This window comes from Cryptotermes secundus, unplaced genomic scaffold (assembly GCF_002891405.2).
Source record: "Cryptotermes secundus unplaced genomic scaffold, Csec_1.0 scaffold816, whole genome shotgun sequence".
Taxonomy (NCBI): domain Eukaryota; kingdom Metazoa; phylum Arthropoda; class Insecta; order Blattodea; family Kalotermitidae; genus Cryptotermes; species Cryptotermes secundus.
This window is the reverse complement of record NW_019724601.1, coordinates 2822089-2834653: the sequence shown is the minus strand read 5'-3', so window position 1 is coordinate 2834653 and position 12565 is coordinate 2822089. Positions and strand designations below refer to the sequence as shown.

Here is a 12565-nt window from a genome sequence, read left to right as displayed (position 1 = left end):
TAAATCAAATCTTCCAATCCAGAACCCGCTACTGTTAGTCACGGAGTCATAAACAAGTGACAGTTCTTACGTTTTGGAGGAAAACACTGAGAGAGGTGTCACAGTTTGTACTCTTCTCCAAGTATAATTAGAATGATCAAGTCAAGGAGGATGAGATGAGCAAGGAATGTAGCACGAATGGGGGAAGAGAAATGCATATAGGATATTTGTGAGGTATTCGGAAGGAAAAAGACCACTAGGAAAGCCAAGACGTAGGTGGGTGAATAATATTAAAATGGATTTTAGAGAGATAGAACGTGGGTGATATGGATTGGATTGAGCTGGCTCAGGATATTGACCAGTGAAGGGTTTTTGTGAACACGGCAATTAAACTTCGTGTTCCATATAATGCGGGTAAGTTCTTGAGTAGCTGCACAACTGGCGACTTCTCAAGAAGGAATCAGCTCCGTGAAGTTAGTTATGAACATACTGCCTCCATCCTCAGGTCAAAATAATAATCCCAGGAAGTGAAGCAGTATTACTGATATTTTGTATGGCTTAGTTATAGATGAGTTTGGTTGTTTCATGTTTATTATTAGTTGCTGACTCTTTGACACTGAAGATAAAAACAATATGTTCCTCCGAAACCCCTGCAAATATCTGCCAGATTTCACGGCGTAAAATCGTCAGCTGCTGTGTTACATTATCACTGACTTGTGTTAGGGTGTACCTGTTAGACTTGCCTACCCTGACACGTGGAAATGAGTACAGTGAAGACATCAGCCTATGTGCCTGTAATGATACATGTATAAGGTTGCCATGGATACAGAGAAACAGCTCTCAGTCAGGGGGGAAGTGAATCGCGTGGTATTGGCGCCTCGCGAAGTCAAGAGCCCTTCCAACCCCGTCATCCAGAGACATCGCACCTGTCTATAGGATGTATATATATTGTCGCGTATTGGGCGTATAACGCGACAAATAACTTCACGCCGTATTTGATATAGCGAATTTTATTTCACATTCGCACTTACAATCACACAATTGACAGTTTTAGAACTACTGCTATCTGCAGTGTCACAAATACTACACTCCAAATGCCACAATACAACTGACTGGTTGCTGGCTAACTCGGAACTAACTCGGAGGTAGCTCGAGGACTAACTGTGAATAGCCTTCGCTGCTCCTCATGTAGCCTCGATCGGACAATACAGAAAACGGCCACGTAATAAGCACCCTTGTTGCCTGGCGCTGTGTTGCTAGCAACGCTAGCGGTAGTAACCGCTGTTACTACCGTCGTCTCTCGCAATCCTGTTTACCCGCGCTGCCTAGCAACCCGCGGTACCCTTGGTGACGTCATCGCTGTTGACTCGCTTTGCATAGCGACCAGGATGCTAGGACTCGGCTAACTTCGGCTCACTTCGGCTTCGCTCGGCGCATCACGGCTGGCGGGGGGGAGTCATCCATAGCTCAACATGTCACAATATATATATATATATATATAGGAAGATATCATAGCATGAAGTACCGTTGCTATGCAACGATTGCTAGAAGCAGCGTGCGTTACTTGGTAACTGTCGGCAAACATGTACCCGCGTAAACTAGAAGCACACGACAATAGAGGTACAAAGGAAACGATGGTGTTTTCTGTTGGGTCCGCCCCGAGGCTATATAGCGAGGATCCCAGGCCGGCTAGGCAGTTCAGTTGAGTGAAGTGAATACATCGACGGTTAGCAGTTGAGTTGAGCCCTGCAAGGAAGGCTGAGAAGAGATGACGCTATAGTTGATTTGACAGTTGACAAGAGTTCAGTTGCGGGATATTCGCCGGAGGGTAACGCGCGGAAAGCTGAAGAATCTATACTGTTAGAAGCCAATGCTAGAAAACGGCTGAAGACAGGAGGCTGGGAAAGGCTTAGTGGGTGCTGTGGTGATCCGTGAAAAGTGTGGAGATTAGCGATAGCGCCGTAATTACTTGGAATTAATAATAATACTTATTTACTCGTGGAGCTGAGCCCTTCTTGAGGAGCCGCCAATTCTGCAGCTACTCAAGCATTTCTCAGCATTTAATGGAACCCGAACGTTCATTACCATGTTCACAAGAGCCCTCCACTGGTCCCTATCTTGAGCCAGATCTATCCAATCCATACCATCCCATCCTATCTCTCTAAGATCCCTTCTAATATTGTCCAGCCACTTACGCCTTGGTCGTCCCTGTGGTCTCTTTCCTTTCGGCTTTCCCACCAATATCCTATACGCATTCCTCACCTCCTCCATTCGTGCTACATGACCTGCCCACCTCATCCTCCTTGACTTGATCATTCTAATTATACTTGGAGGAGAGTAAATAATAATAATAATAACAACATAGAGGTAAATTCTTCGGGAAAGTAGTCACTGCAACGCCGACTGACAACTGACGACACTGTAATACCGACTGAGTTACGTACCGACTGTAGCCATGGCGCATCCCAGCAGAAGGAGCAGCAGGCCGAGAGTTAAGGCCTTGCAGGCGTTCCACAGACATCGCGTGGTCACTTTGCCTCTCACCACCTGCACATTCCAGTGTGCCCCGTGGGGCTGGTACCCGCGCCTGGGATGTGGGGCAACTGACAGTTTCCGGCGCACCGTCCAGTTGGCGCCCATGAAAGCTCCCTGGTGCATGGTCTGGCCTCAGCGTCGCACCTGCAACATGTAGTGAAGTCCTCAGGTTCAGTTTAGTGGCTGATCCGGCACAAACATAAAAGTAGCAAATATATTCTGGGGAGATGAAGTTGCAGGTATACTTACTTACTCATGGAGCTGAGCCCTTCTTGAGAAGCCGCCAATTCTGCAGCTACTCAAGAATTTCTTTACCGTGTTCACAAGAGTCCTACACTGGTTCCTATCCTGAGCTAGATCAATCCAATCCATATCATCCCATCATATCCATTTTAATATTGTCCACCCACCTATGCCTTGGTCTTTTCAGTTGTCTCTTTCCTTCTGGCTTTCTCACCAATATCCTACATGCATTCCTCGTCTCCCCCATTTGTGCTGCATGCCCTGTCCGTCTCATCCTCTTTGACTTGATCATTTTAATTATGCTTGGAGGTGAGTACAAGTTATGAAACTCCTCATTATGAATTTTTCTCCAGGCATTCACGATGGTGAAAATTATGACTATGGTCACCTAGGATATGATACCGTACACTTTAATCTGTCGTTACAACATTTCAGAAGAACTGAAGATGAATGTGGCAGGTCCCTCGTGAACATTGGTAATTGTTTATGAAATTACACGGTGTAATAACTCACACGACCCCTAATATATCGTAATGAATAGCTCCATAAATTTTACTCTTCGCCGAAAATTATTAGGGTGGTAAAATGGAAGCATGTGAGATGAGCAGGCTATGTAGCACGTAGGGAGAATGAAGAATGCGAATGAAACTTTATTAGGAAATCCCGGAGAGAAGAAATCATTTATGAGCCCTAGGCTTGTACGAGGAGCGGGGATAATATTAAAAAAACAATGGGGATGTGGAGCTTAACTAGCTCGGAATAAGATGCCTAGTAACGAAACTTTGGGTTCCATAAAAAAGAATGAAAACTTGTCTAATTAAGCAACTATACTGTTTTCTGTAGATACTCTACCGAATTGAGTTAGTTAATTGTTTAATATGTTAGTAGCCATTACTCTGCATGTCAGAGATTCAAATATCAAAAATAATAAATTATGAGCTGTCAAAATTTATTTATAATTGTCCCATAAGTGATATCGGAATCACAACCAAAACACTAGCGAAGCAACTGGAGACTACATCAACATATACACTAGTCCTTTACATGTGTCACATATTCAAAGTATTTCTGTTATTCAACCATGTGCAGAAATTGTGTGTAATATTGTATCTTGAGTATTACATCGCAAGTTAAATTTACTACTGGCAAGTGAACAGTAGCAATAATAATAACAATAATTATTGAAACACATGTTACGGTCTGAAGTGAACTTTCCAGAAAACAGTTACAAAGTCGATTGGGATACAAAAACAAACACAAGGACAAAAGATTAATATCATACAATTCAATTTAATTGTAAGATTCGAGGCTTTCACGGCGGTGACTATGAAGAAAGCAGTCTTCTGGGATTTGGCACCGTGTATATGTGGTGTTAACCGACGTTTCGGAGGAACGTATCGCCCCCATCTTCAGGGTAGAAGAAAAAGTATAAGAAATCTGCAAGCGACAACACCGTGAGAAACGGTAAAGCAGACTCTTCTACCCTAAAGATGGGGGCGATACGTTCCTCCGAAACGTCGGTTAACACCACATATACACGGTGCCAAATCCCAGAAGACTGCTTTCTTCAATTCAATTTAATTGTTTATTTTTAATTAACTAAGTATACAGGAGCCAATTACAGGTTCAGCACAAACAAATGTAAGAAGAAAGCCGTGCATATATGAGACGAAACAACGCATGCGCTGCATGTGCTGTATTGTAGTGCATAGTGCATGTCGGACAATTGTAGTGTATGTACATTATCACAACTTTATAGTGACAGTGAAAGTTGCAAAATGCGGTAATTAGCGAATAACTAAATTAAACAAAAGATTGATTTTAAAGAATTGATCATCACACATGTTCACGTTATTACATATTTAATTTGAAGCTAAAAAGGAGAAAATGAAAACAATAATTATTCAATTCCATTGTTAATTTGTTTACATTCCAATTATATTGTAGCACGATCGAAGAGACAATCAAACGACTCACATACATATAAACAAAAGATGAAAGAAGGTAACATATATCATTTAGACAGTAACATTTCTATTGGCCGCGCCATAGCTCAAGCGGTTAGTCGCTGGCTTCCCACCGCGGCGGCCCGGGTTCAAACCAGGGTCTGGTCAAGTGGGATTTGTGGTTGACAAAGTGGCGCTGGGCAGGTTTCCTCCGAGTACTTCGGTTTCCCCTACCAATCATCATTCCACCAATTGCCCCACAATCACCCTCACCTCTCATCTGGGGCTGGTACAATAGGCTAGAAGTGGCCGCAGTACAAGGGACTTAGTCCCACCCCACTAGCAATAATAAAAATAATAATGCTTACTAAACAGCCCAAAGGCCAAGAGAAACAAATAAACAAATACATAAACACAAACATAAGACAAAATAAGACAACTTGTTTCTTCGTCACAGTAATACTTCAACTAATGTAATCACGCAAACAATTATATGGCGTGAAATAAATATACTTTCATATTGAATACAATTAATATTGTAATAAATAATGAAGTGTATTGTAACAAATTATTGCCTTTATCATTATTTCGAAGTTAAAACATTATAAGAAATTAATTTACTAAATGTAAATTTTTGCACGAAGTTTTGAATAAGATATACACTCTATTTTCTAAGTACAGAAGCACATTACCATAACCAGTGCCTGTAATGTCACTGGATTCACGGTGCTCATGCTGATACAGATAACAGCGTTTCCATTAATCATAAATGTAATCTGAACTTTTGCATCTCTGAGGTAATGAAGTTTGGTAAACAGATGTTCGAGTGGGCTTGAGCGCCATAGCGGATCCACGCAACAGAAGCCATTAAATAAATGAACATCTCAAGTAAATTGGAGGCGAGAGAACACGGCGTATAACATTTTCTTTCAATTTAACGCTGACTTTCTTTAAATAGAACTCATAATGACACTGAGTCATTAAACTAATTTTATTAAAAACATTCACTGATTTCTGCTGTTATTTTCTTTAAATTTATATTTGACTTTATTTAAACAGAAATCGTGACAACACGGACTCAATAAAATGTTTTTTAAACGTTCGCCGATTTCTGCTGTTTCTATTTCAGAAGCTATTAATTTTCTATATTTAAATAGGAAAATAAATCGTTATATTAATTAAATTAATTCTAATTCCAATTTCTGACAAAACAAAACAAAATCCCCTATACAAAAAATCATAATATGCAATTTCGTATGTAAAGATATAAGTTGATATTTTTCTCCAAGAACCGAACAGGCTAGTCTAGCGGTAACGCAGTAAACTTGTATTTTGTGATGCTCACTTTTTAATCTTAGACGGTTATTGACTACTCTGATAGAAATTTTCTCTAATCTTCATTCTGACAACAGTTGTCACGTGTATGAGTGATTATAGACCGGGTTTGGATTGGAGATTGAATTTATTGACCACTTATAAGTTGTAACCACAAATAACCACGTGTATAACTCCATCATTATTTCATTTTACAGCTCACTTGAGCGCACAGTCTGTTACTAGACGTTTCCTGGTAAATGCTCCAACAGTGTGCATTCCTCTGCCTCTGGCTTAAGACCTTTCTTCACAAACTCCCTTACAGAACTGACTAAACTGTTCTTGTCCCTTGCTTATAACGTCTCGGAACAGACCACGTAGAAAACACGGTTTTCTTCATTGTTGTAGTCCAACTGTTGCATTATTAAGAACATGCTGCCTAGCAAGATGAACGTGTTTAGCGAGTCATTGCCCAGAAACGGCCTTGGTATATCCGCTAATCTCTCGGTCGTTGCATAGCAACGGTTTTTACAAGCTACAGTAAGGATGGTAATACTAGATTTTAGAAAAAAATGTAACATGCCGGAAATCGAAGTTTTTCTTTAGCCTCGCATTTGATGACGATAAGTAATAAACCGTTAGAGATGGGATTTTGTATTTGGCACGGAACTATCACAAACTTACCTACATGTTATGTTTTGTTACTGAGACAACAGTTACAAGATGGCGGTGATGAGATCGCTTGAATATTATGTTAGATGAAAAATAATCTCGAAATTAATTTTGGACAGCGTTATTTTTAAGCAGTATAATTCTAATATTAATAAATTTATGTACGTATGTTTATTGCTTCATTAATGTTAATTGTTTTTAGGCTAATCATCTTCGCCGTTACTCTTAGAATTAATAGCAATGTAATGACGGATCTATATCGTGTTAAAATCAACAGTTATTTTGCACAGAAGCTCTACTTAATTGAGTTCTTCCAAGAAACATGAACTGAAAGCATGATAGATAAGTTATTCCATACAAGATTTTTATAGGAAAAACTGAAGGAAAGAGCCACACGAAAGACCTCGACATAGATGGGTTTCTAATAATTATAAGAATCGTAAAGAAGCAGGATGTGAGGGTATTGACTGGATTTATCTGGTTCAGGAATTTATGAACACGGTGATTATTTTTAGTGTTCTATAAGATTCTGGAAATTTCTTCTCTATCTGAGCAAATGTTAGCTTCTCAACTAGCATCCTGTTCCATTTTGTCACGTGGTTAGTTTTAACCTAATAATAATCGACTAAGTCACTGTAGCTGTAACGGTATGAACTCGTATACGGGAGGTGCTCGGTTCGAATCTGGAAAATCGGCCATCTTAACCGAGGTTTTTGAGATTTTCTGAGTGCTTTTGGATAAATTGAAGGATAATATATGAATCAGATCACGACGGTTTCCTTCCAAATCCTTTCCAATTAATTATTCACCAGTCACGTTATCCAAGGGTTCTATCTCATGGGATATAAAACCGTGTAGTCTCTCGCAAGTAAACAGAAATTTCGAAAAAACATATCTCCATCTTCAGGACACAAAAATAAGACAAGCAGAATTCTGGTTTTCAACTGGTTCACGCTGGTTATATCCCAGAAAATATAAATTCATAACCACCGGTGTGAAAACCTAAAATCCTACATGAATTTTACAATTTCACGCCATGTAACATGAGGAAGCGTCACAAAATAAACCAAAAAATTATATCCTAATAAATTAGCATCATCAGCATAGACCAGGACAGTGTAAATATTTATTGAATTCTGTTTTTACAGGGAAGCATTGAGATTTGACATGGATCGAATAGCACAGTGCAACTGGTAGCGAGTTTCTATCAGTGGGAATCCATTTCATCAAACAATTAACACGCTTGAACTAACACGAGCAACAAACACAACAAAGGCTTTCAATTACCAGCACGACATAGCGGCGAATATTTTCGTCATTTATCTTTTGGTTATGCGGGCACGTGTTCTCTGAAATACTGGGACAGTAGAGATACAGAAGGTCACCTTCCACGGGCTCAGTTCGTGATGTGAATAGAACACAGGAAAAATGCGAAGGACTTTTTTTTCCCCGATTATATGAATATTTCATGAAATATTCTATTTGTAATCTACAGTTAAAAATTTTAAACATATAGAAGCCTTGAAAAAAACTTAACTTCTGATTGCCGTCTGTGACAAGAAAACATATAATTTCCTTAAACTTTACCCCATATTCTTGAAAAGCTAGTAATTGCTCACCTATTCAATAAATTCCCAGCATTTTACACAACTGAAATTTCATTGTCTTCACAATAGATCATTTTTTGATCTCGACTAGAACCAGAGTAATCCAGTCGACATTCTCTCATTATATTTCTTTAAAATCCTTTTTAATATTATCTTGTCATCCAAGACTATGTCTTCCCAATCCTCCCTCTCCAGGTTTTCCTACAAATATTTTGTAAGAACTCTCTTCTCTTCTCTCATGCACGGCACATACTCTCCCCAACATATGCTCTTCGAATTTATCATCCTAATAATTTCTTTTGCGAGCGATACAAATTATGAATCTCCTCGTTATGTAGTATTATTAGTTCAGCCCTCTTAAGTCCAAATATTCTTTCAAACACTAATTTATACGAAAATCGTTTTAGTAGCTTCAGAATTGTGACGTGTGGAGACACAGACAAATACATCCCTTTTATGCGCTCATTTTGTGTAGTGCCCTTATGTTTATACCTGACCGTTCTCGACAGAATTTGCAACTGATTTGGTCGAGCCAACAAACGTAAGTAAAGATTGTAGGTTGTGTATGTGTTATAACAAAACCTTGAATAAAATATATCACACAGATTTCTTCCCACAATACAGCTGTAACCACTACCCCGCTAATTGTTTCCACACTTCTCAAGCGCTACCCAGAAGCCATGTGAAAATATTTTCGAAAGATGTATGAAATGATACAGAGTTATGTATATAAAACCCACGCTGGCTCTCTGAACCTTTTTTTCAACTCAATGCTAATAACCTAACCCCCTCCACTCCCATTATGTACCGCCCCTCTTTTATGTCATGTTCCATCTCATTTTTTGTGACAAATTCTTCTCAGATTGAAGCTACTAATGAACAACATTGGTTTATTGATTGTTAAGATGTGAAAAAAAAATGTTATACGCCTGTACAAAGCAAGTGTTGCAGGGTTTCGGTTGGAAAGTCAGCCTTACGCATGCTTTCCACTTGTTTATCGGCATATGCTCGTGTATGGACTCTGTACCAAATTTTTGTCGCGTTTGCGCCTCGGGTTTAACCTCCCATAGACCCAGGAGCCACGCCCTTGGCACATTCGTACCCGGCCCTATAGAAGGCGCACTCCGCCTTGATATGCAGACGTGTTTCCTTTTAGCGGATGTCCTACTCTTCTCGGCTTCCCTTCGCAGCAGACTCGAACTTCTTTCGATCCTTGGTCAATAATTGTCATTTCTGATGTTCAGAGTGTTGTGGTCTGGGAGGAGTTCACCGACATTTCGAAGGAACACACCTCCTTCTTCTTCGGGATCGAAAACATACTGCACATAGGTCTAGAGAGGTTGGCGTGACTAATAATTATGGGTTCTAGACTTGATGATTTGATTTATTATTATAAGTCTCTGCTATACTTTCAATTTATTATAACAGCTCACACATTGAAACGCTTCTGGATAACGAATCTCTCCCTGTTGTTTGAAACTCGGAATGGACTCTTAGTCTCTCCAATTCTGGATCTTTGTATTTTTCCTCCTGAGTCTGAATCTTATGTTACGACCGACGGTCAGTCGGTCAGTCTGCCTTGGAATAAAGAATCCATCTGGCATATGCGACCAGATTTTTATTACTGTCAGACAGTTGTAGGCTCGTTGACGTGGGGCGTTCTCTCTGACGAGAGGAACGTTCTGTCGTTTATAATTGCTCCTGGCCCTCACCAACGCAGTCATTTTCGGGTTCTAATCCCGTGGGACTCATGACCATATGTTACTGCCTCAAATTTCGGGACTTCTCTTTTCGTCGCCTCCTATGACTCTCAGGGTCACGGTGGAGGTATTCGACCCCGCCTTCACACACGGGTTCAAATACCTCTACAGTCATAGGAGGCCACAGAAAACTGACTCAACCGAACTACTAGTCCTCGTTATACAGTCCCGGCACGGACCGCACAGAAAACGTTTCCTCCATATTTGCGTGTTCTCTCGTTGCCGGAGAAACAATGCTTGAACAGAGTTATACCCTAGCAACGGCTGTTTTACTGTCGCCTGTTTACACAGCCGTTACTTGTCAATGGATATACATGTCACAGTATTTTCACCACAAGGGCGCCTTTCTATTCAAGAGCAAGGCGCACAAAGAGGCGAGACCTCCACGTGTTCTGCTGTATTGATTCCAAATTGTATTAGAGATAAACCTGTCTCTTTTGATGTGGAGTTGGCATTAGTCTGTTCTCAGCAAATGGATTTCACAGCTAAATAATTAAACAGTTCAGTTTCCATGTGAACAGTTACGATTCTGCCTGATTAGAAATGAATACATAATATCTTATAGCTTGTATCAGAAGCTTCTGGCATGACGTAAACACCAATTTGCCTCCCCTCCCGGTTACAGAGTTTCTCTGAGATGTCAACACTGTTGCCAGTTGGTTACACCGCTCTCTGACATGTTGCTGATAACCTGACAGTGTAACGTGACTATGTTGTTGCGCCTTCTGCTACTACTTGCATGCCAAAATGACAACAGCGGACTGTGACATGCAATAGAAGCACATTACAGTGTTGCCACGTTACGGAAAGAGGAAAAATATATGTTACGGTCGTGCATTTACTCCAAATAAGTTGGTTCAAGCTGTGACGCTTCAGTCTTGTAGTTGGGTAACGCCCGCTTCGAATATCGACCCGTGCACTGCATTTTGTTGTTTTCATTAGTCAAAGCAAGTGATAAAATAATACTTTAAAATAGGCCACAACCTCTACAATCCATATCCTTCCAAATTAATAATTCGTTGTCGTCTATTCACTCTACATTTTATAATCTGAGTAACATTTTTACAGAGATTTTGAAAGACATTTTTCCTAATGTTGTATTTTAGCGTCCTGTTGCACTGATTTTCATCCATGATATGTATACAGTGGCCGTCTTGTAGTGCACTCACTTTCACCTGATACTTCACGACATGTTTCGGCAACATAGTGCCATCATCAGGTGCCCTAATTACGTTAATCTATTTCATTGCTTGTCTTTATAAAATTATTTAAAAAGTATTTTTCCTATTGAGGATATGTAGCATCGAATGACAGGATGACTGATGAATTGGGAAAGGATTTGGAAGGAAATGAACTTCGCCTATATGATGTATTACTCTGGGATTTTCCAGGAGGAACTGAGGAGAATCATGAGATACCTCAGTATCCTGTGACTTGGCAGAGATTCGGATTAAAGCCTAAGGCGTTGCAGCTAGACCATCCTTTTAATACCTGAATTACTGAAAATTTCGTCAAATAAACTACATGAAAAGTGCAAGTGAGGCACGTGGTAGCGTAGTTGGTTGAGGCACTATGCTACAAGCCGGAAAATAGCTGGTTCAGTTCTCTATGAGATCGTTTGAATTTTTCGATTGACCTAATCGACCTAGGAAGGGGAATGTTTGCCATTGAGAGCCGTTACTAGGAAACGATTAGTGAATACATAAGCGGAGAAAACTTGAACATATAACTGTAGTGAACTGCAAAATGCATGAATCAGTGAAACCGTTATAATTATTTGTAGTCACGGATCTGTAAGACTTCAGTAAATCCAATTACCAATCCACACCTGGTACTTAGCCACTCTAGGATCATGACAATGTTTGCACATAGGTTACTGTAAAATAGTCAGCAGATGTAGCGTACACCCGTCAGATTTCACCACTGTGGAGGCCCGCAGTGACTCATGTAGAGGTAAAAATTGTAAACTCGTTTGTGGGATATCCTTGTTTCTAATCTCGGCTATGACACTTGGTATTTTGACTGCGATTATCGTGGTTTTCCTCAGTCTATCCAGGTAGGTCACTACGGCTTCTTTTTAAATCTCGTCCAGCTGATCATTCATGCATCATCCAAAGCTTCAACGCCGTACAGAATAGGTAGTGACAAGTTCTTAAAATAACCCACCAAAATAACTTTGACGTTAATAGTCTCTTAGAAAAATTGATGTAAATTGGGTAGAATTAACACTGGGAAGACAGAGTTAACAATCTACCATAATGTTAACCCAAAATCAGCCATTATAATTGGGCAGTTAATGACAGAGACAACTAGGCAACTAGTTCAATGTAGTTCTGGCGCTGACCCACCAGTGGGCAGCACGTATGTGTCATGGCATGGCGGACACAACGGATCCGGGGATATGTCTGAGTGTTGATGGTAGCCCATTAAGTACTCTTTATGGGCCCTCATCGTCACCCAAATAGCCCACAATTACAGAGATTTAGTAACAAAAGATAATAACCATTAA

At 40.1% G+C, this 12565-nt stretch overlaps 1 protein-coding gene across 1 annotated transcript in view; it reads right to left on the bottom strand.

Moving 5' to 3' along the window:
• Window positions 1–12565, bottom strand: part of LOC111862493 — a 66131-nt gene that overhangs the window by 39488 nt on the left and 14078 nt on the right. Inside the window, exon 2 of the mRNA XM_023847962.2 lies at window positions 2424–2658. Coding sequence (XP_023703730.1) covers window positions 2424–2637 — 214 coding nt within the window. The 5' untranslated portion in view covers window positions 2638–2658. The remainder of the gene's footprint in view (window positions 1–2423; window positions 2659–12565) is intronic.